The sequence below is a fragment of the Schistocerca serialis genome, chromosome 9 (genome assembly GCF_023864345.2).
Source record: "Schistocerca serialis cubense isolate TAMUIC-IGC-003099 chromosome 9, iqSchSeri2.2, whole genome shotgun sequence".
NCBI lineage: Eukaryota > Metazoa > Arthropoda > Insecta > Orthoptera > Acrididae > Schistocerca > Schistocerca serialis.
Genome location: NC_064646.1, coordinates 507,942,470 through 507,966,255, shown reverse-complemented (window position 1 = coordinate 507,966,255; position 23,786 = coordinate 507,942,470). Strand labels below are relative to the sequence as shown.

The following is a 23,786-nucleotide window of genomic DNA, read 5'->3' as shown; positions in this document are numbered from 1 at the left end:
CTTTTAAATTATGAAGTTATCATGGATGAAATATAGAAAGCAAAATACTATCTACAACTTGTTTAGATACCAGATTGCAATTATGGATCACACAGGATACGATGGGCGATGTACAGTGACCAGTTTTTGTCCAAAGGGCTGGGCGAGTTCATACATTTGTTCAGAATTGGAGGCCGACAAGTGCTTTGGGACAGCGATGATAGAATCAATGTGCATGGCCTGCAATCTTTCTCAAACGATTTTGCAGTAACCATTCGGCAAAAAATTTCATTTTTGCTTACTTGTAGGTCAGGAGCATTATTATGTGCCCATCATTTTATTAATGGTCATAGTTATTGGGATATTTACGAGGAAGTAAGACACCGTGCTAAGTTTGAAATGAAAAAAGGGGTTCACTATGATTTTGCGTCTGGTGCATATTAAATAATATGTTGCTGTGTAAGAAATTTAACTAACATGTTGAATTTTTCTTTAGACTTCATGGCAGGTTTCTATCTGTCACCAACCTTGAAAAAATTGATCTGACGTAGTTCACTCATTTGTGATAGCACCACACTAGCGATAAAGCCAGGGTGAAATACCGTATTTATTCGAACATAAGCCACACTTTTTTTCCAGTTTTTGTAATCCAAAAAACTGCCTGCGGCTTAGAATCGAGTGCAAAGCAAGCGGAAGTTCTGGAAAATGTTGGTAGGTACCGCCACAACTAACTTCTGCTGTTGAATATATGTAGCACTACACAGGCATGCTTTGTAGGCACAAAGATAAATACTGGCGCCAAAACCTCTGCATCAGTAAAAAAAAAAAAAAAAAGGTGGAAAACGAACTTTTTTCCCCACCCCGAGTTTCGACCACTGCATTTTCATAGATTATCCAACGAAGTAAATACAAATTCCGTATTGTTCGTCTTCAAATGTAGCAGCATTTCAATGTACTACGAAAATCCGACTGGAAAGACTGTTTTGGATGTTTATCAATATGGCCAACGCTACGTTCTGAATTTTTTCCTACCTGACTACCTGTGAGAAGAGATCGTTGCTAATAGGAATTTTACAAATTGTGAATCACATGCAGTATTCTCTTCACCATAAGAATAATACGAATATAAACATTTTGCCATGTATTCTTTCGTGTTTGCTGCTATCTCATTTAAATCCTGTCTGCCTAATAAACTACGAAACTAGAGTGAGACAACAGCAAACACGGAAGAATATACATATCATGTCATGTTTATATTCGTATTATTCTTATGACTAATAGTGATACAGTCAGAAATGAAGCACGGCAATTGACTAGTTTTTTAAATCTACGATGACTCTAATTTCTGTGCAGAATGTAATGTACTAAAGAGGCACCTGAAAAGATTTTCAAACGGAGAAAAATTTTCGCTAAACTCTCGTTAAGAACACCTTCTATCATACGCAGTCTATTATTTGGTTCTTGTTGATCATTATCAAAGAAAGCAGCAGTGTAAGTAACAACAAATAGCAGTCTCTCGCCATTGTTTTGCTAATGAGACAATTCCCTTTTTTTTTTTTTTTTTTTTTTTGCGTAAAAGCAAGCCATGCCGCGAGCGGCGTCAGGTCGGAAACACTCATTATCAGAATGCGACAAACAGTGCATGACACAGTACTGTAATGCATTTTCAGCTTAGAGTGAGGTTAACACCTATAATAAAGAGAACGGCACGTATCAGATCAAAGAAAAATAAGCAATCAATTCAAACCAGATGAAGCACGTGAAAAAGGAAGGGTACCCGTATAAATTTGGACGGAGCACCTGACGCATAGCAATAGCTACCTGGTAAAGCTTAACTGCTAAACTTACAACTCGAACCAAACTACTGTAGCTGTATCGTCATTCATTCGACTTAAATTGTATCTCCCATTACAATGGACCAACTTTGTTTCGATTTGGAGGTGCGGCATAAAACTTTTCTCCCCCCTTGAATTTCGAGTCTCAAATTTCAGGTGCGGCTTAGATTCGGGAAAAATTTTTTTCCTTGATTTCGAGTCTCATTTTTCACGTGCGGCTTGGATTCAGGTGCGGCTTAGATTCGAGTAAATACAGTACCCACAACATTCCTCATATTTAATAAACAGTTTGAGGTATTGGAATGAGATTTTGGCAAATGATAGCACACAAAGAGGAGAGGACTTTGCCATATAGTTATTATGCAGAACTTCATTATCTATCTTGTTAACTACATACCTTTCTGATGAAAGAATGTAATTTTTAAGGGCTATCGATAGCTGGTGAAACGATAAATGCTATAGATTTTGGAACAACTTAAGTGAAGTAATTACATACTTATTTTGTACCAAGAATGTGCTCTTCCACAAGATGCTGACCTTATTTTTCCTGAGTTTCTCACTTAATAAATTTAATAAACCACTGTTTCAGAATTTTCTAGAAATGGCATCTGCACAACATATTAGTGAGGTGAGACTGTGTAAACTAAGCTGAGTTTTGTCAAAAGAAGCAAATTTTAACATGGCAACAAGAGAAATGTGCAGGTTTTACTCAAAATTCCCCAGTTGTGACTCTTCTCTGAACGTTACAAATGGTTAGCAAACCAGGCGAGAATAAATTGCTGCATTTTCAGCGGAATTCTTTTTAGGTAATAGCCAAAGAAGAAGTGACAGGAAACTTCCTGGCAGATTAAAGCTGTGTGCCTGACCGAGACTCGAACTCGGGACCTTTGCCTTTCGCGGGCAAGTGCTCTACCACCTGAGCTACCGAAGCACGACTCACGCCCGGTACTCACAGCATTACTTCTGCCAGTATCTCGTCTCCTACCTTCCAAACTTTACAGAAGCTCTTCTGCGAACCTTGCAGAACTAGCACTCCTGAAAGAAAGGATATAGCGGAGACATGGCTTAGCCACAGCCTGGGGGATGTTTCCAGAATGAGATTTTCACTCTGCAGCGGAGTGTGTGCTGATATGAAACTTCCTGGCAGATTAAAACTGTGTGCCCGACCGAGACTCGAACTCAGGACCTTTGCCTTTTGCGGGCAAGTGCTCTACCTGGAAACATCCCCCAGGCTGTGGCTAAGCCATGTCTCTGCTATATCCTTTCTTTCAGGAGTGCTAGTTCTGCAAGGTTCGCAGAAGAGCTTCTGTAAAGTTTGGAAGGTAGGAGACGAGATACTGGCAGAAGTAAAGCTGTGAGTACCGGGTGGGAGTCGTGCTTCGGTAGCTCAGATGGTAGAGCACTTGCCCGTGAAAGGCAAAGGTCCAGAGTTCAAGTCTCGGTCGGGCACACAGTTTTAATCTGCCAGGAAGTTTCATATCAGCGCACACTCCGCTGCTGAGTGAAAATCTCATTCTGTAAGAAGTGACAGATCTTTTTGAATGGTCACCATACAGATGTGGGCGCGGAGGGGTCCCGCTTAATATTTACCAAAAATGTAAGCGTAAGCTTCAGTGCTCGGCATTTCCCCTTAGCATTCTGAGTGACCCCCCACCACTGTCACTCTGCCCCCCACTTCCGCAGCTGACTGTGCATCTAACGGCCACGGCATTTTGTGCACAATATAGTAGCTGAAGGACACTCGTTGGACGGAGGGAAAGCTACAGGGGTGATTGAGTGTGGTCAAATTATATCAGGTAACATAGATGAATTTTGATATTTGGAAGGAATGAAAGAAGGGCCATTAAGGTTTAACCTCCTATAAACACTGAGGTCCTTAAAAAACAGTGCACAAGCTTGGAACGACTAAAGGGTGGGGAAGGAAATTTGCTGTGGCTATTTAAAGGAACCATTTGCCTGGAGTGATTTAGGGAAGTTATGGAAAACCTAAATCAGGATGGTTCGAGGCGGATTTGAAATGTTGTCCTCCTGAATGTGACTCCAGTGTTATAATCACTATGCCACCTTGCTCGGTTTGCTATTTGGGCGATGGGAGAAGTGAAGTGTAGACTGGTAACAGCAAGAATAACTATACTGAAAAAAGAGAACACTGTTAACACCTAATATCAATTTATATGTTAGAAAATCTTTTCTGAAAGTAACTATCCAAAGTGTTATTCCATACAGAAGTGAAACAGGGAGAATAAACAGTAGCCTGCAGGCTAGAAGAGAGTAGAAGCTTCTGAAATGTGGTGCAAGAGAACAATGTTAAAAATTTTATGTGCAGATCAAGTAATTAATGACATAGCAAAGGCTCAAATCAGGCAAGAAAGAACTTTACAGTACAATTTGGCTACAGGAAGGGGCAGGCTGATATGACATGTTCTGTTGCATCTGAAATACTAAGATTAGTATTGGAATTATATGTGTATGAGGGGGCGGGGGGAGGGGTCTTGTAAGGCTTTACCTCGTTTCACTACAGTAAACTTATTCAAGTGGATGTAAGCTGCAATAGTTATGTGAGAGGATATGAGTTGATCAATACAGACCAGCAAGGGGAGCTGCATGAAACTAATCTTCAGACTGAAGACCACAAAACCACTGACTTGATTCTTTGCACCAACAATGTTCACCCCTTTTCATAGGACCTATAGAAGTCAATCAATAACAGAATGAGTGTACCAGAGAAAGGATACAAGCAGGAACTACATCAGGGTATAGATACGGACTAGTAGGAAAAAAAATCTCGCATTTCCTGGCCAAAAATATGCTTTCTCCCAGGTGAAAATATACTATACCTGTGGTGAAATTACAACATACTTTCCCTCAGAGCTGTAAAACTTATCAATCCTTTGAATGGTGAAGGTTTTATACACCGGCAAAGAACTTCATGACACTTTAGGAAAAAAAAAACGACGACACACACAACACATTTGGAAAGATCTTTGACATGCATCAACATTTACACTGTATATTTTCGCATTGTGGAAGTATAAACTGGAATTATGCCAACTACAGCAACAGGAATTTCACCCAGTATAACCTGGTAGTTTCTGACGCACTGAAATCGAGATTATGAATTATAATCACTTTTGTCATACAATCACAGTTCCTGTCATTGATCTTTCCAGCCAATGACGTAAGATCTTCAGAGCATAGGAGAAGCAATGTAGTCAGCCAATCGCAACATCACAAATAGAAATAGTTAAAGGTTTAAATTAATATACATACAGCATAGTTACAAGAAAAGCTTGCACATAGAATATCCTCCCCCCCCCCCCCCCCCTTTTCTCGAAGAGTGTGGTTAGGCAGGGTCCTAGGAGCACACCTTAAATTACAGCAGCTGAATATCTCTCACAAGCACAATTATAAATTTCACTGCTGTGCACCAAACATTTCGTGAGCTACCTGGCTGAATGCATGTTCTGTTGAGCATTTCGACTTTTCCAAAGAAAAGCCAATTACAAATTAAATAGCTCAAGAACTTAGTTTGCATTTTTTAAAAATGATAATTATAATTTTTGCCTTCGTTATTGCATAATTTGTAATCTATGAAAAAACTGAAATAAATACGAACAACTAACTTTGAAATTTGGTCCTCTTTAGCATGTGTTATTCTTTAACATACATCAAACACAAATGTGCCTGTGAAATTTTAACCAATAGCATAAATGGCTGGTGTTCTGGGTCCAAAATTTTTCTAAATGGCTGGTCCTCAATGTTAAGTTCTGAATGAAAGTCTAACACTCTGTGATTTAAGGAATTCATCACACACTCTCACACACAAAATGGCTGTAACCAATATTACGGTTATTTAAGAACTTTAATTACAAGAAGAACAAAGTTATAATATGTTGTACCCTTATATTACTCATTTTCAAACATGGATCCGATGTGTGAATCACAGTAATTGTTGGTTGGGGAATACAATATAACCACAAACTGTTACAATGGAAAGACATAGTTGACAAATCAGAGAATACATTGCTTCGGACATAAGAACAAAATATCAAGTGACTAGGAGGACAATGAAAGAAAAAATGCATTTTATTAGAAGGAAACGACACTGAAGAGCATCATTTAGCTGATGTTGCCATGAAGGGATGGAAGAGACAACAAGACACAGGTGTGTCAAAGGAAAAGTTTTCGGGAGACCAGTGTCCATTATGGTCAACAATGTTCATTTAGACAACAGTGATGATGATGATGATGATGATGATGACAATGAAGAATATCAACAACAAGACTATAATGAATGCTGTACATTTCTTATTGTAGTTGAAGTCTTCACTCTGAAGGATGGTTTGATGCACGTGTCTCAGTACGTCTTTGCTATGCTGGTCTCTTCAGTTTTGTGTTACTCCTGCAAACTATATCAATTTCAAGATGCTTACTGTAGCCATGCTTTGATCTTCTTCTAAAGTTTTTATTCCCCCTACACTACACCCTTTCATTCCCAAATTAAATCTTCCTTTATGCCTTAGGATGTGCCCTGTCAATCTACACCTTGCGTTGGTCCAGTTATGTCACAGATAAATTTTCTTCCCAATTTGATTCGCTGGTTACTACTCCCTAATCTTCAGCACTGTTCTGAGATACCAGATTTCAAAAGCTTAAATCATCTTTTTCTCTATACCGTAGATTGTCCATGTTCCACTTTCATTTAAGGCTACACTCTAATATTCAGTTTTATATGTTACACACATCTCTTTCTTGGAGCCCCCCCCCCCCTTTTTTTGCCAATCTGCATATTATAGCTTGTTTACCTTGGCCATCATCGGTTATTTCATTGCCTAAATAGGAAACCTATTATTTTCAGATTCTCATTCACTTATACAATTTCCTCTACATCACTAGATTTAATTTGAGCATGTTCTATTACTCTCTATTTACTTTTCCTCATCCTTTGTCGTTCTCTGTTCTTAATTTCAAATTTCCATTTCTTTTTCAAATTTCTCTTTGATTTCGTTTACTGTTTAGTATCTGTACAGACTGAAAAATATGGCCGATATCTTACAACCTTTTCTTCCTCCCTTCTCTTTATTGCTTCCATTCCATGTCCTTCGATTCATAACTGCAGTTTCATTCCTTTATAAGTATTTTAGAACATTTAACTTCCTGTTATTTTATCCCTGATAACTTCAGGGTGTATTCAGTCACTGCTGCTGAAAGTTTTTTCATACAAAAAATGGTATAAATGGGTGTTTGCCCTTTCTCTACCTATTTCCTAAGATACTTCCTAGGATCAGCATTTCTACATCTACATCTACATTTATACTCCGCAAGCCACCCAATGGTGTGTGGCGGAGGGCACTTTACGTGCCGCTGTCATTACCTCCCTTTCCTCATCCAGTCGCGTATGGTTCGCGGGAAGAATAACTGCCGGAAAGCCTCCGTGCACACTCGAATCTCTCTTAATTTTGCATTCGTGATCTCCTCGGGAGGTATAAGTAGGGGGAAGCAATATATTCGATACCTCAGAAACGAACCCTCTCAAAACCTGGACAGCAAGCTACACCGTGATGCAGAGCGCCTCTCTTGCAGAGTCTGCCACTCGAGTTTGCTAAACATCTCCGTAACGCTATCACGCTTACCAAATAACCCTGTGACGAAACGCGGCCCTCTTCTTTGGATCTTCTCCATCTCCTCTGTCATCCCGACCTGGTACGGATCCCACACTGACGAGCAATACTCAAGTATAGGTCAAATGACTGTTTTGTAAGCACCCACTTTGTTGATGGATTACATTTTCTAAGGACTCTCCCAATGAATCTCAACCTGGCACCCACCTTACCAACAATTAATTTTATATGATCATTCCACTTCAAATCGTTCCACAAGCCCACTCCCAGATATTTTACAGAAGTAACTGCTACCAGTGTTTGTTCTGCTATCATATAATCATACAATAAAGGATCCTTCTTTCTATGTATTCGCAATACATTACATTTGTCTATGTTCAGGGTCAGTTGCCACTCCCTGCACCAAGTGCCTCTCCGCTGCAGATCTTCCTGCATTTCGCTGCAATTTTCTAATGCTGCAACTTATCTGTAAACTACAGCATCATCTGCGAAAAGCCGCATGGAACTTCCGACACTATCTACTAGGTCATTTACATGTATTGTGAAAAGCAATGGTCCCGTAACACTCCCCTGTGGCACACCAGAGATTACTTTAACGTCTGTAGACGTCTCTCCATTGACAACAACATACTGTGTTCTGTTTGCTAAAAACTCTTCAATCCAGCCACACAGCTGGTCTGATATTCGGTAATCTCTTACTTTGTTTATCAGGCAACAGTGCGGAACTGTATCGAATGCCTTCCGAAGTCAAGGAAAATGGCATCTACTTGGGAGCCTGTATCTAATATTTTCTGGGTCTCGTGAACAAATAAAGCAAGTTGGGTCTCACACGATCGCTGTTTCCGGAATCCATGTTGATACCTACAGAGTAGATTCTGGGTTTCCAGAAATGACATGATACGCGAGCAAAAAACATGTTCTAAAATTCTACAACAGATCGATGTCAGAGGTATAGGTCTATAGAATGAGATTTTCACTCTGCAGCGGAGTGTGCGCTGATATGAAACTTCCTGGCAGATTAAAACTGTGTGCCCGACCGAGACTCGAACTCAGTTCCTTTGCCTTTTGTGGGCAAGTGCTCTACCATCTGAGCTACCAAAGCACGACTCGCGCCAGGTCCTCACAGCTTTACTTCTGCCAGTATCTCATCTCCTACCTTCCAAACTTTACATAAGCTCTCCTGCGAACCTTGCAGAACTAGCACTCCTGAAAGAAAGGATATTGCGGAGACATGGCTTAGCCACAGCCTGGGGGATGTTTCCAGAATGAGGTTCTCATTCTGCTTTCTTTCAGGAGTGCTAGTTCTGCAAGGTTCGCAGGAGAGCTTCTGTAAAGTTTGGAAGGTAGGAGACGAGATACTGGCAGAAGTGAGGACCGGGCGTGAGTCGTGCTTCGGTAGCTAAGATGGTAGAGCACTTGCCCGCAAAAGGCAAAGGTCCCGAGTTCGAGTCTCGGTCGGGACACAGTTTTAATCTGCCAGGAAGTTTCATATAGGTCTATAGTTTTGCGCATCTGCTCAACAACCCTTCTTGAAGACTGTGCTCTTTTCCAATCATTTGGAACCTTCGGTTCCTCTAGAGACTTGCGGTACACAGCTGTTAGAAGGGGGGCAAGTTCTTTCATGTACTCTGTGTAGAATCGAATTGGTATCCCATCAGGTTCAGTGGACTTTCCTCTGTTGAGTGATTTCAGTTGCTTTTCTACTCCTTGGACACTTATTTCCATGTCAGCTATTGTTTCGTTTGTGCGAGAATTTAGAGAAGGAACTGCAGTGCGGTCTTCCTCTGTGAAACAGCTTTGGAAAAAGGTGTTTAGTATTTCAGCTTTACGCGTCATCCTCTGTTTCAATGCCACATCATCCCAGAGTGTTTGGATATGCTGTTTCGAGCCACTTACTGATTTAACGTAAGAGCAGAACTTCCTCACAGGTTTCCACACTTCTCCAGAACTAAATCAATCTACCCCCAGCCCCAAGGTGGTTTTCTTTCAGTCAACTCTTCCTTCTGTAGACAATACATTTTTTTCTAATTTAACTGCTAAAATCTATGAATTGTAAAGAAATATTTGTTTATAACAATGATATTTCAAAATTACTGTAATACAAAGTTGGAAACCGCATACTGTGACACTTAAGCAACAGACTTCTGCATAAATACTGTGACACGTAATAAAAACAAATATACTTCTCAAACTTGCATGAAATATATGCAAAAATTAGGCTTCTGATCATTCTGTTGGTCCACCAATTATTATTCCTCACGTACATAAATTATTTCAGCAATTCCATAGTGTGTCCCACTTGCAAAACACATTTGCAGTTGTTTTCTCCACTATGAATTAACTTTCCTATACACCTTTCAATCTGCTATTGTCCTAGTTAGGAATTTTTAAATCTCTCTTAACCATTAATTCATTTTTTTGTGTTACCTGTTTCTTTTCTAAACATTCATTATGTACACATTTATCTTCACTTTATTTCCCACCTTCTTTCTTCAGTGGCTGGTATTAGCTTGTAGCTGAATATCAATAATCCACAACTGAATACCAGCTTTACAATGGACTCTTGCTTGTGAGTACTCACTTTAATTATGCACACTTCGCTTCCGTTAGGCCTCAAATTTTTTTCTAACACATTCCCTGTCGTGAAACAGGTCACTAGACATGTAGAATGACGCAGAATTCAGCAGCTTCCTAAATGGTGAGCTTTCACAGATGGCATTCTGATGATTAGCCAAAGAAGGGGAGCTGAAAAGCACATCAAAAAATGTCATGCCTAAGGTGGAAAAGTATGTCCACAAATTTGTAAGACAGAATGTGTGTGGATACAAAATTCACAACAAGAGAAACACGAGAAGACCACACTGTCAGCTAATTAATTCAAATTCAAATCAGCAAAGAATGAACCAGACTTCAATTTTGAGAAAATATAAGTAGGGAAATACACATCGTTTCTCTCCACACTAATCATGCTGATCAAAAATAAAGGTCTAAAGTGCAGGTGTTTGAAAGGAGAAAGATGATAAAGAGTCCATGACATTGTCAATAAGAGACTCCTCAGCATCCTTGCAGATTCTCTGCTTCATACTGGAATCCGTGGAATATGAATGAATGAAACAAATATAACAAAGCCACAGGTGTGCACGGTATGTAGGATTTTAAGTCTTTGTAGACAATTGGCTCTTATTCTGAAATGTTTGTTGTACTTCATAAATTGTTGAAAATTAAAGCTATCTTAGTCCTTCCATCAGAAATGAACTGCTTTGGTCATCACACTTACCTCTTGAACATATCAGGACCAAGAACAGCCATATAAGGTGGAGCATCCCCTTTATTCAAAAGCCACAGTAGGTCATCATCATCATCAATTAAGTGTATAGCACCAACACTGCCTGAGCGGGAAGCTGGAAAACAAACATAACTTAAAATGAAATCAGTTAGTAGATTCCACACATCAACATCTATAACAGGATGTAGTCTTTAATTTAACTAATGCAATCTGACTGTGTTGAACACTATATATTACTGCAGAAGTCAGACCATTACAGAATAAAAGAAACCCACAACTGGTTCCTCATATACTTTAAGAACACACAGCAAAAGATTATTCTCACAGTAATGAGAATGGATATGAGGTGGCATCAAAATTTATACCTCAAAATCATTACTTTTACAAATTCAGATCTGTTACTGAGCAAAGTAGTTGGCTATTTCACCGAAAGCAAAGAGCCCATAATCAGTACTTTTGTTGTTGTTGTTGTGGTCTTCAGTCCTGAGACTGGTTTGATGCAGCTCTCCATGCTACTCTATCCCGTGCAAGCTTCTTCATCTCCCAGTACCTACTGCAGCCAACATCCTTCTGAATCTGCTTAGTGCATTCATCTCTTGGTCTCCCTCTACAATTTTTACCCTCCACGCTGCCCTCCAATACTAAATTGGTGATCCCTCGATGTCTCAGAACATGTCCTACAAACCGATCCCTTCTTCTAGTCAAGTTGTGCCACAAGCTGCTCCTCTCCCCAATTCTATTCAATACCTCCTCATTAGTTATGTGATCTACCCATCTAATCTTTAGCATTCTTCTGTAGCACCACATTTCGAAAGCTTCTATTCTCTTCTTGTCTGAACCATTTATCATCCATGTTTCACTTCCATACATGGCTACACTCATTACAAATACTTTCAGAAACAACTTCCTGACATTTAAATCTATACTCGATGTTAACAAACTTTTCTTCTTCAGAAACGCTTTCCTTGCCATTGCCAGTCTACATTTTATATCTTCTCTACTTCGACCATCATCAGTTATTTTGCTCCCCAAATAGCAAAACTCCTTTACTACTTTAAGTGTCTCATTTCCTAATCTAATTCCCTCAGCATCACCTGATTTAATTCGACTACATTCCATTATCCTCGTTTCGCTTTTGTTGATGTTCATCTTATACTCTCCTTTCAAGACACTGTCCATTCAATTCAACTGCTCTTCCAAGTCCTTTGCTGTTTCTGACAGAATTACAATGTCATCGGCGAACCTCAAAGTTTTTATTTCTTTTCCATGGATTTTAATACCTACTCCGAACTTTTCTTTTGTTTCCTTTATTGCTTGCTCAATATCCAGATTGAATAACATTGGGGAGAGGCTACAACCCTGTCTCACCCCCTTCCCAACCGCTGCTTCCCTTTCATGCCCCTCGACTCTTATGACTGCCGTCTGGTTTCTGTATAAATTGTAAATAGCCTTTCCCTCCCTGTATTTTACCCCTGCCACCTTTAGAATTTGAAAGAGAGTATTCCAGTCAACTGTCAAAAGCTTTCTCTAAGTCTACAAATGCTAGGAACATAGGTTTGCCTTTCCTTAATCTTTCTTCTAAGGTGAATCGTAAGGTCAGTATTGCCTCACGTGTTCCAATATTTCTGCAGAATCCAAACTTATCTTCCCCGAGGTACATTTCTACCAGTTTTTCCATTCATCTGTAAATAATTCGTGTTAGTATTTTGCAGCTGTGACTTATTAAACTGATAGTTCAGTAATTTTCACATCTGTCAACACCTGATTTCTTTGGGATTGGAATAATTATATTCTTCTTGAAGTCTGACGGTATTTTGCCAGTTTCATACATTTGCTGACCAGATGGTAGAATTTTGTCAGGACTGGCTCTCCCAAGGCTGTCAGTAGTTCTAATGGAATGTTGTCTACTCCGGGGGCCTTGTTTCGACTCAGGTCTTTCAGTGCTCTGTCAAACTCTTCACGCAGTATCATATCTCCTATTTCATCTTCATCTACACCCTCTTCCATTTCCATAATACTGTCCTCAAGTACATTGCCCTTGTATAGACCCTCTATATACTCCTTCCACCTTTCTGCTTTCCCTTCTATGCTTAGAACTGGGTTTCCATCTGAGCTCTTGATATTCATACAAGTGGTTCTCTTTTCCCCAAAGGTCTCTTTAATTTTCCTTAGGCAGTGTCTATCTTACCCCTAGTGAGATAAGCCTCTACATCCTTACATTTGTCCTCTAGCCATCCCTGCTTAGGCATTTTGCACTTCCTGTCGATCTCATTTTTGAGACGTTTGTATTCCTTTTTGCCTGCTTCATTTACTGCATTTTTATATTTTCTCCTTTCATCAACTAAATTCAGTATTTCTTCTGTTACCCAAGGATTTCTACTAGCCCTCATCTTTTTACCTACTTGATCCTCTGCTGCCTTCACTACTTCATCCCTCAACGCTACCAATTCTTCTTCTACTGTATTTCTTTCCCCCATTACTGTCAATTTTTCCCTTATACTCTCCCTGAAACTCTGTACAACCTTTGGTTTAGTCAGTTTATCCAGGTCCCATCTCCTTAAATTCCCACCTTTTTGCAGTTTCTTCAGTTTTAATCTACAGTTCATAACCAATAGATTGTGGTCAGAGTCCAAATCTGCCACCGGAAATGTCTTACAATTTAAAACCTGGTTTCTAAATCTCTGTCTTACCACTATATAATCTATCTGATACCTTTTAGTATCTCCGCGATTCTTCCAGGTATACTACTTTCTTTTATGATTCTTGAACCAAGTGTTGGCTATGATTAAGTCATGCTCTGTGCAAAATTCTACCAGGTGGCTGCCTCTTTCATTTCTTCCCCCCCCAATCCATATTCACCTACTATGTTTCCTTCTCTCCCTTTTCCCACTATCGAATTCCCGTCACCCATGACTATTACATTTTCGTCTCCCTTCACTATCTGAATAATTTCTTGTATCTCCTCACACATTTCTTCCATTTCTTCGTCATCTGCAGAGCTAGTTGGCATATAAACTTGTATTACTGTAGTAGGCGTGGGCTTCGTGTCTATCTTGGCCACAATAATGCGTTCACTATGCTGTTTGTAGTAGCTTACCCGCACTCCTATTTTCCTATTGATTATTAAACCTACTCCTGCATTAACCCTATTTGATTTTGTATTTATAACCCTGTATTCACCTGACCAAAAGTCTTGTTCCTCCTGCCACTGACCTTCACTAATTCCCACTATATCTAACTTTAACCTATCCATTTCCCTTTTTAAATTTTCTAACCTACCTGCCAGATTAAGGGATCTGACATTCCACACTCCGATCCGTAGAACACCAGTTTTCTTTCTCCTGATAACGACGTCCTCTTGAGTAGTCCCCGCCCGGAGATCCGAATGGGGGACTATTTTACCCAAGAGGACTCCATCATCATTTAATCATACAGTAAAGCTGTACGGCCATAGTTTCCCCTCGCTTTCAGCCGTTCGCAGTACCAGAACAGCAAGGCCGTTTCGGTTAGTGTTACAAGGCCAGATCAGTCAATCATCCAGGCTGTTGTCCCTGCAACTACTGACAAGGCTGCTGCCCCTCTTCAGGAACCACATGTTTGTCTGGCCTCTCAATAGATACCCCTCCGTTGTGGTTGCACCTACGATACGGCCATCTGTATCGCTGAGGCACGCAAGCCTCCCCACCAACGGCAAGGTCCATGTTCATGGGGGGGTACTTTCATTAATACACCAAAATCACTACTTATCTGTGTTGATGACACTACGATCAACTCTGTTACTCCCAGACCTCACAATAGATAGTATCACTGTGCTTAGCATGGAATATGTTTCATTGTTTTGTTTCATATAATCATAACTACATCTGGCATACCGTAAGTCATTTAAGAGGGAAACATTCCACGTGGGAAAAATATATCTAAAAACAAAGAAGATGTGACTTACCAAACAAAAGCGCTGGCAGGTTGATAGACACACAAACAAACACAAACATACACACAAAATTCTAGCTTTCGCAACCAACGGCTGCTTCATCAGGAAAGAGGGAAAGAGAGGGAAAGACGAAAGGATGTGGGTTTTAAGGGAGAGGGTAAGGAGTCATTCCAATCCCTGGAGCGGAAAGACTTACCTTAGGGGGAAAAAAGGACAGGTATACACTCGCATACACACACACATATCCATCCGCACATACACAGACACAAGCAGACATTTGTAAAGGCAAAGAGTTTGGGCAGAGATGTCAGCCGAGGCGGAAGTACATAGGCAAAGATGTTGTTGAATGACAGGTGAGGTATGAGAGGCGGCAACTTGAAATTAGCGGAGGTTGAGGCCTGGCGGGTAACGAGAAGAGAGGATATACTGAAGGGCAAGTTCCCATCTCTGGAGTTCTGACAGGTTGGTGTTAGTGGGAAGTATCCAGATAACCCGGACGGTGTAACACTGTGCCAAGATGTGCTGGCCGTGCACCAAGGCATGTTTAGCCATGGGGTGATCATCATTACCAACAAACACTGTCTGCCTGTGTCCATTCATGCGAATGGACAGTTTGTTGCTGGTCATTCCCACATAGAAAGCTTCACAGTGTAGGCACGTCAGTTGGTAAATCACGTGGGTGTTCTCACACGTGGCTCTGCCTTTGATCGTGTACACCTTCCGGGTTACAGGACTGGAGTAGGTGGTGGTGGTGGGAGGGTGCACGGGACAGGTTTTACACCGGGGGCGGTTACAAGGGTAGGAGCCAGAGGGTAGGGAAGGTGGTTTGGGGATTTCATAGGGATGAACTAAGAGGTTACGAAGGTTAGGTGGACGGCGGAAAGACACTCTTGGTGGAGTGGGGAGGATTTCATGAAGGTCTTTCCTGATGAAGCAGCCGTTGGTTGCAAAAGCTAGAATTTTGTGTGTATGTTTGTGTTTGTTTGTGTGTCTATCAACCTGCCAGCGCTTTTGTTTGGTAAGTCACATCTTCTTTGTTTTTAGATATATATATGGTAAAACAAAAGGTGTACCTGTGATAAGTGAAGCTGGAAATAAAAGCATAACATAGGCCTATTTGAAACTGGCAACTCAGATATAAAATCAAAGTGGCCGCATGTAAAATTTTTTAATGAAGAAGAAAAAAAGAAAAGAAAAAAAAAATCAGCAAAACATGACAGGATTGCTAATAGAGAATGGACATCCCAACATAAATGACAGCACATATACAGCAAGTATTTCCACAATTGCTGTTTTAATTTGTGAAAGGGAATTGATTCAGGTATCCTGGGAGTAAATCATGAGTGGCGAGAATATCATATAATATGTAAGTGTATGTGTGTACGTACGTATATGTATGTATGTACAACCTCTGCTCCCAAACCACTGGGTCAATTTCAAATGAACTTGGTACACACATCATTTACTGTATGGAAAGAAGTGCCGTGGGGTTAAGAACCACCTACATCCCATAGGTGTCGTTTACAGACATAAATTTCACCCACAGAAAATGACACATACAAGTAAGTGTTGAACTATGTCTGGGGACTGAAAATAAATAATGTTTTGCATAAGAGTGGTTAAAAAAATTAAATTGGGACACCAGAAAAAGTTCAAGAGAGCTTCCAATCTGAGTAAGAAGAGAAACACCAGTCAAACTGGATTTCTCGCGGGACCGGGATGTTTGCAGGTAATAATGGAATGTACTGCATGTGCTGTACAGAGGACAGCCACAGCTGTGCAGATACTAGAGGGAGCAGGAGATTGATACTGTGAAGGGAGGAAAGGAGTTGGAGAGAAAGAGAGAGAATGGAGGAGATGGACAGAGTGGAGAGGAGGATATGGAAAAGGACAGAGGGGATTGATAGAGAGGTGGCAGAGGAGGTAAATAGAGTCGGAGGCAGAGATGGCTAATATAAGATTGGAAGAAATAAATAACTGGACAATGCTGGCTTTCTCAACCAATGTATAAATGTGGCAGAATGTCGACGGGATCCGGCTGCATACCCGAAAATTATTAGAAGAATGTATAAATAATTTAGAGATACTTCTAGTCCTGTTGAAGTCACTAGTTGACAAGTTGTTAAATAATAAAAGTTCATGTGAGGTTGACACTACAGAGACTGTTGTTCTGTGATATATGGTGGTGTCTTTGAAATACGTAGTGCATACAGAATTCAAGGGTGTCTCCTACAAAGACATATGACAGTATTGGCATCTGCCAGTTGCTATCACAGATAATGTCCTTAACATCAGTCAAATATGAACTTGGCTCTCTCTCTCTCTCTCTCTCTCTCTCTCTCTCTCTCTCTCTCTCTCACACACACACACACACACACACACACACACACACACACACACACACACACACACGCCACTTCTCTGGCTCTAAAAAAATCATCAACCATAAGACAGTTTTCTGCTTTGCCAATGGTAAATGACTCAGAAAACTATGGAGTCTGCTGCCACACATAAAGGTGCTCTCACAGGAATGTCAACAAAATCAAAGACTGATTGTCTGAGAGATTTCAGAAGAATTAATATTTCAGTTAGATCATGTCATGAAATCCTGCCATAGCATCTTGGAATGCATTGTGTTGTCACCAAGTTTGTCCCATGACTCATGAGTTAAGACCAGAAAGACATTCACCTCACAGTCTATGAAGAGCTTTCCGCACAAATGAAAATGAGACGTTCCGTAAGATAATCATAACTGGTGATGAGATATGGGCCAATGGTTGACACTAAGGTTATGACTACTGCACAAAAAACGAAATCACTGTGCTGCCTCATCCTCCGTACTATCCAGACCTGGTCCCTGTGAACTTTATTTTATTTCCAAAGTTGCAAGCCCCATTGAAAGGATGATGATTTGCAACAATAGACGAGATAAAAGAAAATTCGCAGACGGCAGTTTGCGCAATCCGGCAAGAGGTGTACCAGGACCGCTTCCGATATTGGAAACAATGTTGGGAGCAGCATACCAATTGTGGAGGAGAGTGTCTCAAAGAAGACCATGCACAATAAGTAGGAGGTAAGCAAAGAAAAATTTTTTGAACTAAGTTTCAGAATTTTTTGAACAGGCCTCATATGCTTCGCACATAGATCTTTTCACAGATGCACAAATCTACACTAACCTTTGCTTATTGTCATTTGCACATTCATTTTTGAAGTTGGAGCACTACAGTCTATGCTTTCTCAGAATTTTCCTGATGTCCTTGTTAAACCATGGTTGGCCTTCTCTGTCCTTAATCCTCTTACTAGGCAGGTAATTCTCCAGATCACAATTCACAATCTGCTTAAACTTTGGTCCCTTTAGGTCCATCTTACTGGAACTAAGTGAAGTCAGTTCACTCTCTTAGTGAGATACCAACAACTGCTTATCTGCTCTTTCTAGCAAAAACACTTTCCTCGCCTCCTTAACCGATTTATCAACTTTCGTAACTACAGTTGCTATAATGACATCATGACTGCTAATCCCTGTTTATATACTGATGTTGTTGATAAGGTCCAGGCTATTTGTAGCTATAAGGTCTAAGATATTTTCATTGCTTGTGGGCTGCCGAACTACCTTCTCCAGAGTTTTCAGAAAATGTGTTCAAAAGTGCTTCACATGATTATCTGTCTGGACTTCCTGTAATGTATCCATAAATGTCCCACTCTATGCTCAGTAGGTTAAAGTTGCCTCCAACTAGTATTGCGTGACCTGGATATTTGTGTGTTACAAAACATAGACTTTCTTTGAATGACTCTTAGAACTGCTACAACAGAATAGGGTGGCCAGTAAAAACATCCAACAATTAATTTGGATTCGCCTAGACCTGTTATACGCAACCAGATAACTTCGCTGTCACACTAAGGTTTGACCTCAATAGAGACAATGGTTTTGTCAGCTGCCAGGAACACTCTTGCTCCTATGGCCTCTAATCTGTCTTTCTGATAAACATTCTGTCAGTTGCTAAATATCTCAGAGGCCTCCACTTCAGGACAATACCAAGTCAGAATAAGGTTTTAGCTCTTTGGTCAAGATGCCACCATAGCCAGGAGAGTTACTGCTTTTTCGTGACTCCTCTAACAGTAGTCAGCAGTGTAGTCTGGTGGTGTTGTAAGCAAATGCCTGTCTTTGTAAATCTAATGGATCCACTTTAGATAAATTATTTTTTGGCCCCTGTGTTTTCAGCTTCTGTATTGAAGAATTCATTGAATTTAGTGGCCACTGATGTGATATTAATGTCATCCTTCTCTGTGCCACTATCATGATAAGAGTTGTATGTTGTTTGAGTTACTGAGTTTATTTGTTTCTTGTTTGGTAATGCTCCAAATTGTCATTGCTTTGTTTAACAGAATTTCTGAATTTTTGTGAAATTTCTATCTTTGATAACACACTGAAAACTTTCACAGTACTACCTGAAGTGAATTTTTAAGTCTTGAAGAGGTGGTCCTCTGCATTAAATAAAGCTCTCTCTTCCAAGCATGACAAAAATTGATCCCAGATGTTAGCCAAACTTTTTCTAAGCTTTCACTGTAATTACCCCAATGTGTTGTAAAGTAAACCTACATTCATAATGTTGTAAGAATATTTATGGGAAAGAAATTTCACATCTACTGTGTGTCCTTTCTTAATTAAACTCAATTTGTGGAGATGCTTTGTTGTTGCCATTTGACCATCATGACCAGATGAAACATTATGGGACTCACATCTGTTTCATAAAAAAAGGTTAGTTTAGAAATATACTGTTAATCACTGTTGTACTGTGTCATCGTATTCTTGCTGGGAACACCACTGTGGAGATCACATTAAAGTTGGACATCAGTAACTCGAGGTGTCCTTTATCAGAACTATCCAAAATAAAATTTATATGGAAATCTCCACATACAAATCCTTCCTAGTTATTTCTACTAAGTCTTATTGATACCCCTTTCTAACTGCTTAATGGAGGTTAAAGCATATCCTGTTAGTGCCTATACAGACTGTGAGAATTATATTGTATGTTTCCAGTCTAAGTACAGCACTCAATGAGCTGTTCACTGAAGTCTACGGTCTGGCATTGATTCCCCTTTTTGTGTATACAGCCACTCAGCATCCCCATACCTACATGAATGTGATACCAGTTTGTATCCATCCAGGTGCATCCATTCAATTTATATGACTTCCACATACTAGTGATTTACAATGTCAATTGGTCTATATCAGTGAGGTAGTGTGACTTATAACACACATATTATGCAGCAGAAATAATGCATATAGCTTGAACAACTATAAGGCTGCTGTTGGAGAACAGTGTGATATCGAAAGGCTTATGTATTTTGGGGAAGTCCTTATAATTGCTAAGAAATCACTTACTGACAAGAAAAAAGCAAGGATAATACCTGAAAATAGTCACAAAATTCAGAAACATGAACCATTATAATGGTTACAACCTCCGGTTTGCTAGCAACAGCTAGCTGTGGCCAACAGTGCTCTTATTGCAGATGGATAATGAGTGTTTAAATAGAGGATGCACTGACATATCCCACCCTACATCTGGAAGTGTGAGAGCATCTTTATGTGTGGCAGCAGAATCCATAGTTTTCTGAGTCATTTACCATTGGCAAAGCAGAAAACTGTCTTATAGTTGATGATTTTTTAGAGCCAGAGAAGTGGTGTGTGTGTGTGTGTGTGTGTGTGTGTGTGTGTGTGTGTGTGTGTGAGCGCACGCATGGAGGAGGAGGGGGGGGGGGTCGATATGGTAATGGCACTCATGAAGACCACTTGCAGTAGTGCTGAATTATTAAAATAGATTACACTGTAATGTAGTCACATGCCCAGAAGACGTTTGCTGAAACTTAGTTCAGCGAAGGAAGTTTACACTCCCATTTTCTATGATAAAAAGTTCATATTTGACTGATGTTAAGGACATTATCTATGATAGCAACTGGCAGATGCCAGTACTGTCATATATCTTTGTAGGAGACATCTTTGAATTCTGTATGCACTATGTATTTCAAAGACACCTCCATATATCACAGAACAACAGTCTCTGTAGTGTCAACCTCACATGAACTTTTATTATTTAACAACTTGACAACTAGTGACTTCAAGAGGACTAGAAGTATCTCTAAATTATTTATACATTGGTTGAGAAACCCAGCATTGTCCAGGTATTTATTTCTTCCAATCTTATGTTAGCCATCTCTGCCTCCGACTCTCTGCCACCTCTCTATCAATCCTCTCTGTGCTTTTCCATATCCTCCTCTCCTCTCTGTCCATCTCCTCTATTCTCTCTCTTTCTCGCCAACTCGTTTCCTCCCTTCTCAGTATCAATCTCCTGCTCCTCCAGTCTCTGGACAGCTGTGGCTGTCCTCTGTATAGCATCATTGGTAGATGTTGAAGGGCATCCAGAATGAGAGTCATCTTCTGTCTGACCATTTTTAAACAGTGTGAATCATTCATAACACCAAGTACAGCTTAAGCACTCATCACTGTAGGCTTCTTGCGTCATTTGGTGTGTTTCTGTAAAGGTTTTCTTGAGTTTTGAGCAAAATTTAATGCAGACGCATTGCTCCTCTAACTCCACCATGTCAATATTTGTAAACTGTGCGATATACTCTTCTACTCAACACAGCACTGGACAATAACTAAATGACATACAACAGTGAAACTTCTGGCAGTTACATATTAGACACAGGTATGTGCAGACATGCCAACCACATTTCACTCCAACACACCACAGGAGTGAAATTAAAAAAGTTCTGGAATTTTTCGAACAGACCTCATACAACAAGTACCACTGTCATGCGTTAGCAAAACATCTGACAGAGAACTCGAAAAAATTTTGATCTTATATAAAATCGCAAAGTGGGTCTAAAGCTTCCATCCAATCACTTGTTGCCCAATCTGGTGTGGCTATTGACAGCAAAATGAAAGCTGAAATTTTAAATTTCACATTTAAGGAATTGTTCATGCAAAAAAATTGTACAAACATATTGTTTGACCATCAGACAGACTCTCGTATGGATGACATAGTAATAAGCAGCCCTGGTATAGAGAAACAACTGAAAGATTTTAAAACAAATATGCTATATGATCAAAAGTATCCAGACACCCTCTAAACATACGTTTTTCATATTAGGTGCTTTGTGCTGCCACCTACTGCCAGATAGTCCATATCAGCAACCTCAGTAGACATTAGACATTGTGAGATAGCAGAATGGGGCACTACATGGAACTCATGGACTTCGAATGTGGTCAGGTCACTGGGCATCACTTGTGTCATACGTCTGTATAAGAGATATCCACACTCCTAAACATCCCTAGGGCCACTGTTTCCGATGTGACAGTGACGTGAAAACATGAAGGGAAACTGTTGAAGAGGGTCGTAATGTGTAATAGGCAGACTCTATCCAGGACATTACACAGGAATTCCAGACAGCATCAGGATCCACTCCAAGTACTATGACAGTCAGGCGGGAGGTCAGAAAAGTCGGATTTCATGGTCGAGCAACTGCTTACAAGTCTCACATCATGCCGATAAATGCCAAACAACACCTCACTTGGTATAAGGAGCGTAAACATTGGACAACTGAACAGTGGAAAAACATTGTGTGGAGTGACGAATCATGGTACACAATGTGGCGATCCAATGACAGAGTGTGGGTATGGTGAATGCCCGATCAACATCATCTGCCAGCGTGTGTAGTGTCAGTGTCAACAGTAAAATTCGGTGGCGGTGGTTTTGTGGTGTGGTCGTGTTTTTCATGGAGGGGGCTTGCACCCCTTGTTGTTTTGCAGGGCACTATCACTGATGACGTTGGAGTGTATGGTAAGGTGTCACAAGCTGAATGACTGGAGGAGGACAGAAGATGACTTCAACAAAATTTTTAGTTAGTGTAATGAATGGCAGCTAGCTCTAAATATATGAAAATTTAAGTTAATGCAGATGTGTAGGAAAAACTATCACATAATGTTCGGATACAGCATTAGTAATGTCCTGCTTGACACAGTGACATCACTTAAATATCTGGTCGTAATGTTGCAAAGTGATATGAAATTGGATGAGCATCTGGAGATTGTGGTAGGTAAGGCAATTATTCGACTTCAGTTTATTGTGAGAATTATAGGAAAGTGTTGTTCATCTGTAAAGGAGACCACGTACAGGATGCTACTGCGACCTATTCTTGAGTTCAATTCGAGTGTGTGCGATTCGCACCACGTCACATATTAAAGGAACAGATCCAAGCAATTCAGTAGCGGGCTACTGGATTTGTTACTGGTAGATTCGAACAACATACAAGTGTTAAGGACATGCTTTAAGAACTCAAATGAGAATCCCTGTAGGGAAGGTGATGTTCTATCCGAGGAACACTGTTGAAGAAATTTCGAAAACCAGCATTTGAAGCTGACTGCAGAATGATTCTACTGCCTCAAACATACAGTGCGCATAAGTACTACAAAGAGGAGATACAAGAAATTAGGGCTCATACAGAAGCATATAGACAGTTGTTTTCCCCTCACTCTATTTGTGAGTGGAACAGGAAAAGAAATGACTGGTGGTAGTACAGGGTGCCCTCTGCCACACACCGTATGGTGGGTTCTAAGTATGTATATGTACGTAGATGTAGTGCCGCTCCATAGCGTTATCTTTGTAATCAGTTGATAAATCAACATGTATTTCCTACAGTTACTTTGCAACCTGTTGCTGAGTCAACATGCATTTCCTGAAAGGTCGAAGTATGTGGTATTAAACCCCATTTATAAAAGTTCAGATAAGAAAGTGACACTAACTACAGACCTGACTCCCTCCTTCCTGTGTTCTAAAATTCTTTTTAGGTGATAGATTACTACTGAACCATCTTTCTAAGAAGAATCTTTACCAATAACTCACTTTGGCTTCCATAAAGGCTTCTCTACAGAGGAAGTAATATACAAACTCACAAAATGAATTCCAGTAGAAATAAACAAAAACATGTTACCCTTTTGGCATTATCTGTGATCATGCTAAGGCCTTTGGTCATGTAGAGTGTAAATTCCACTAGGGAAACTACAATTGTGTGGCCTTGAAGGCCTTCCCCTTGCATGGCTGCAGTGTTAACAACAGAAAACAGAAGGACACATT

General features: G+C 40.2%; 1 protein-coding gene across 3 annotated transcripts in view; it reads right to left on the bottom strand.

Moving 5' to 3' along the window:
• Nucleotides 1-23,786, bottom strand: part of LOC126418701 (nicastrin) — a 131,335-nt gene that overhangs the window by 96,232 nt on the left and 11,317 nt on the right. For all 3 annotated transcript variants that reach the window (XM_050085597.1, XM_050085599.1, XM_050085598.1), the window contains exon 3: nt 10,713-10,836. In XM_050085597.1, the coding sequence (XP_049941554.1) occupies nt 10,713-10,836 (124 nt within the window). The remainder of the gene's footprint in view (nt 1-10,712; nt 10,837-23,786) is intronic.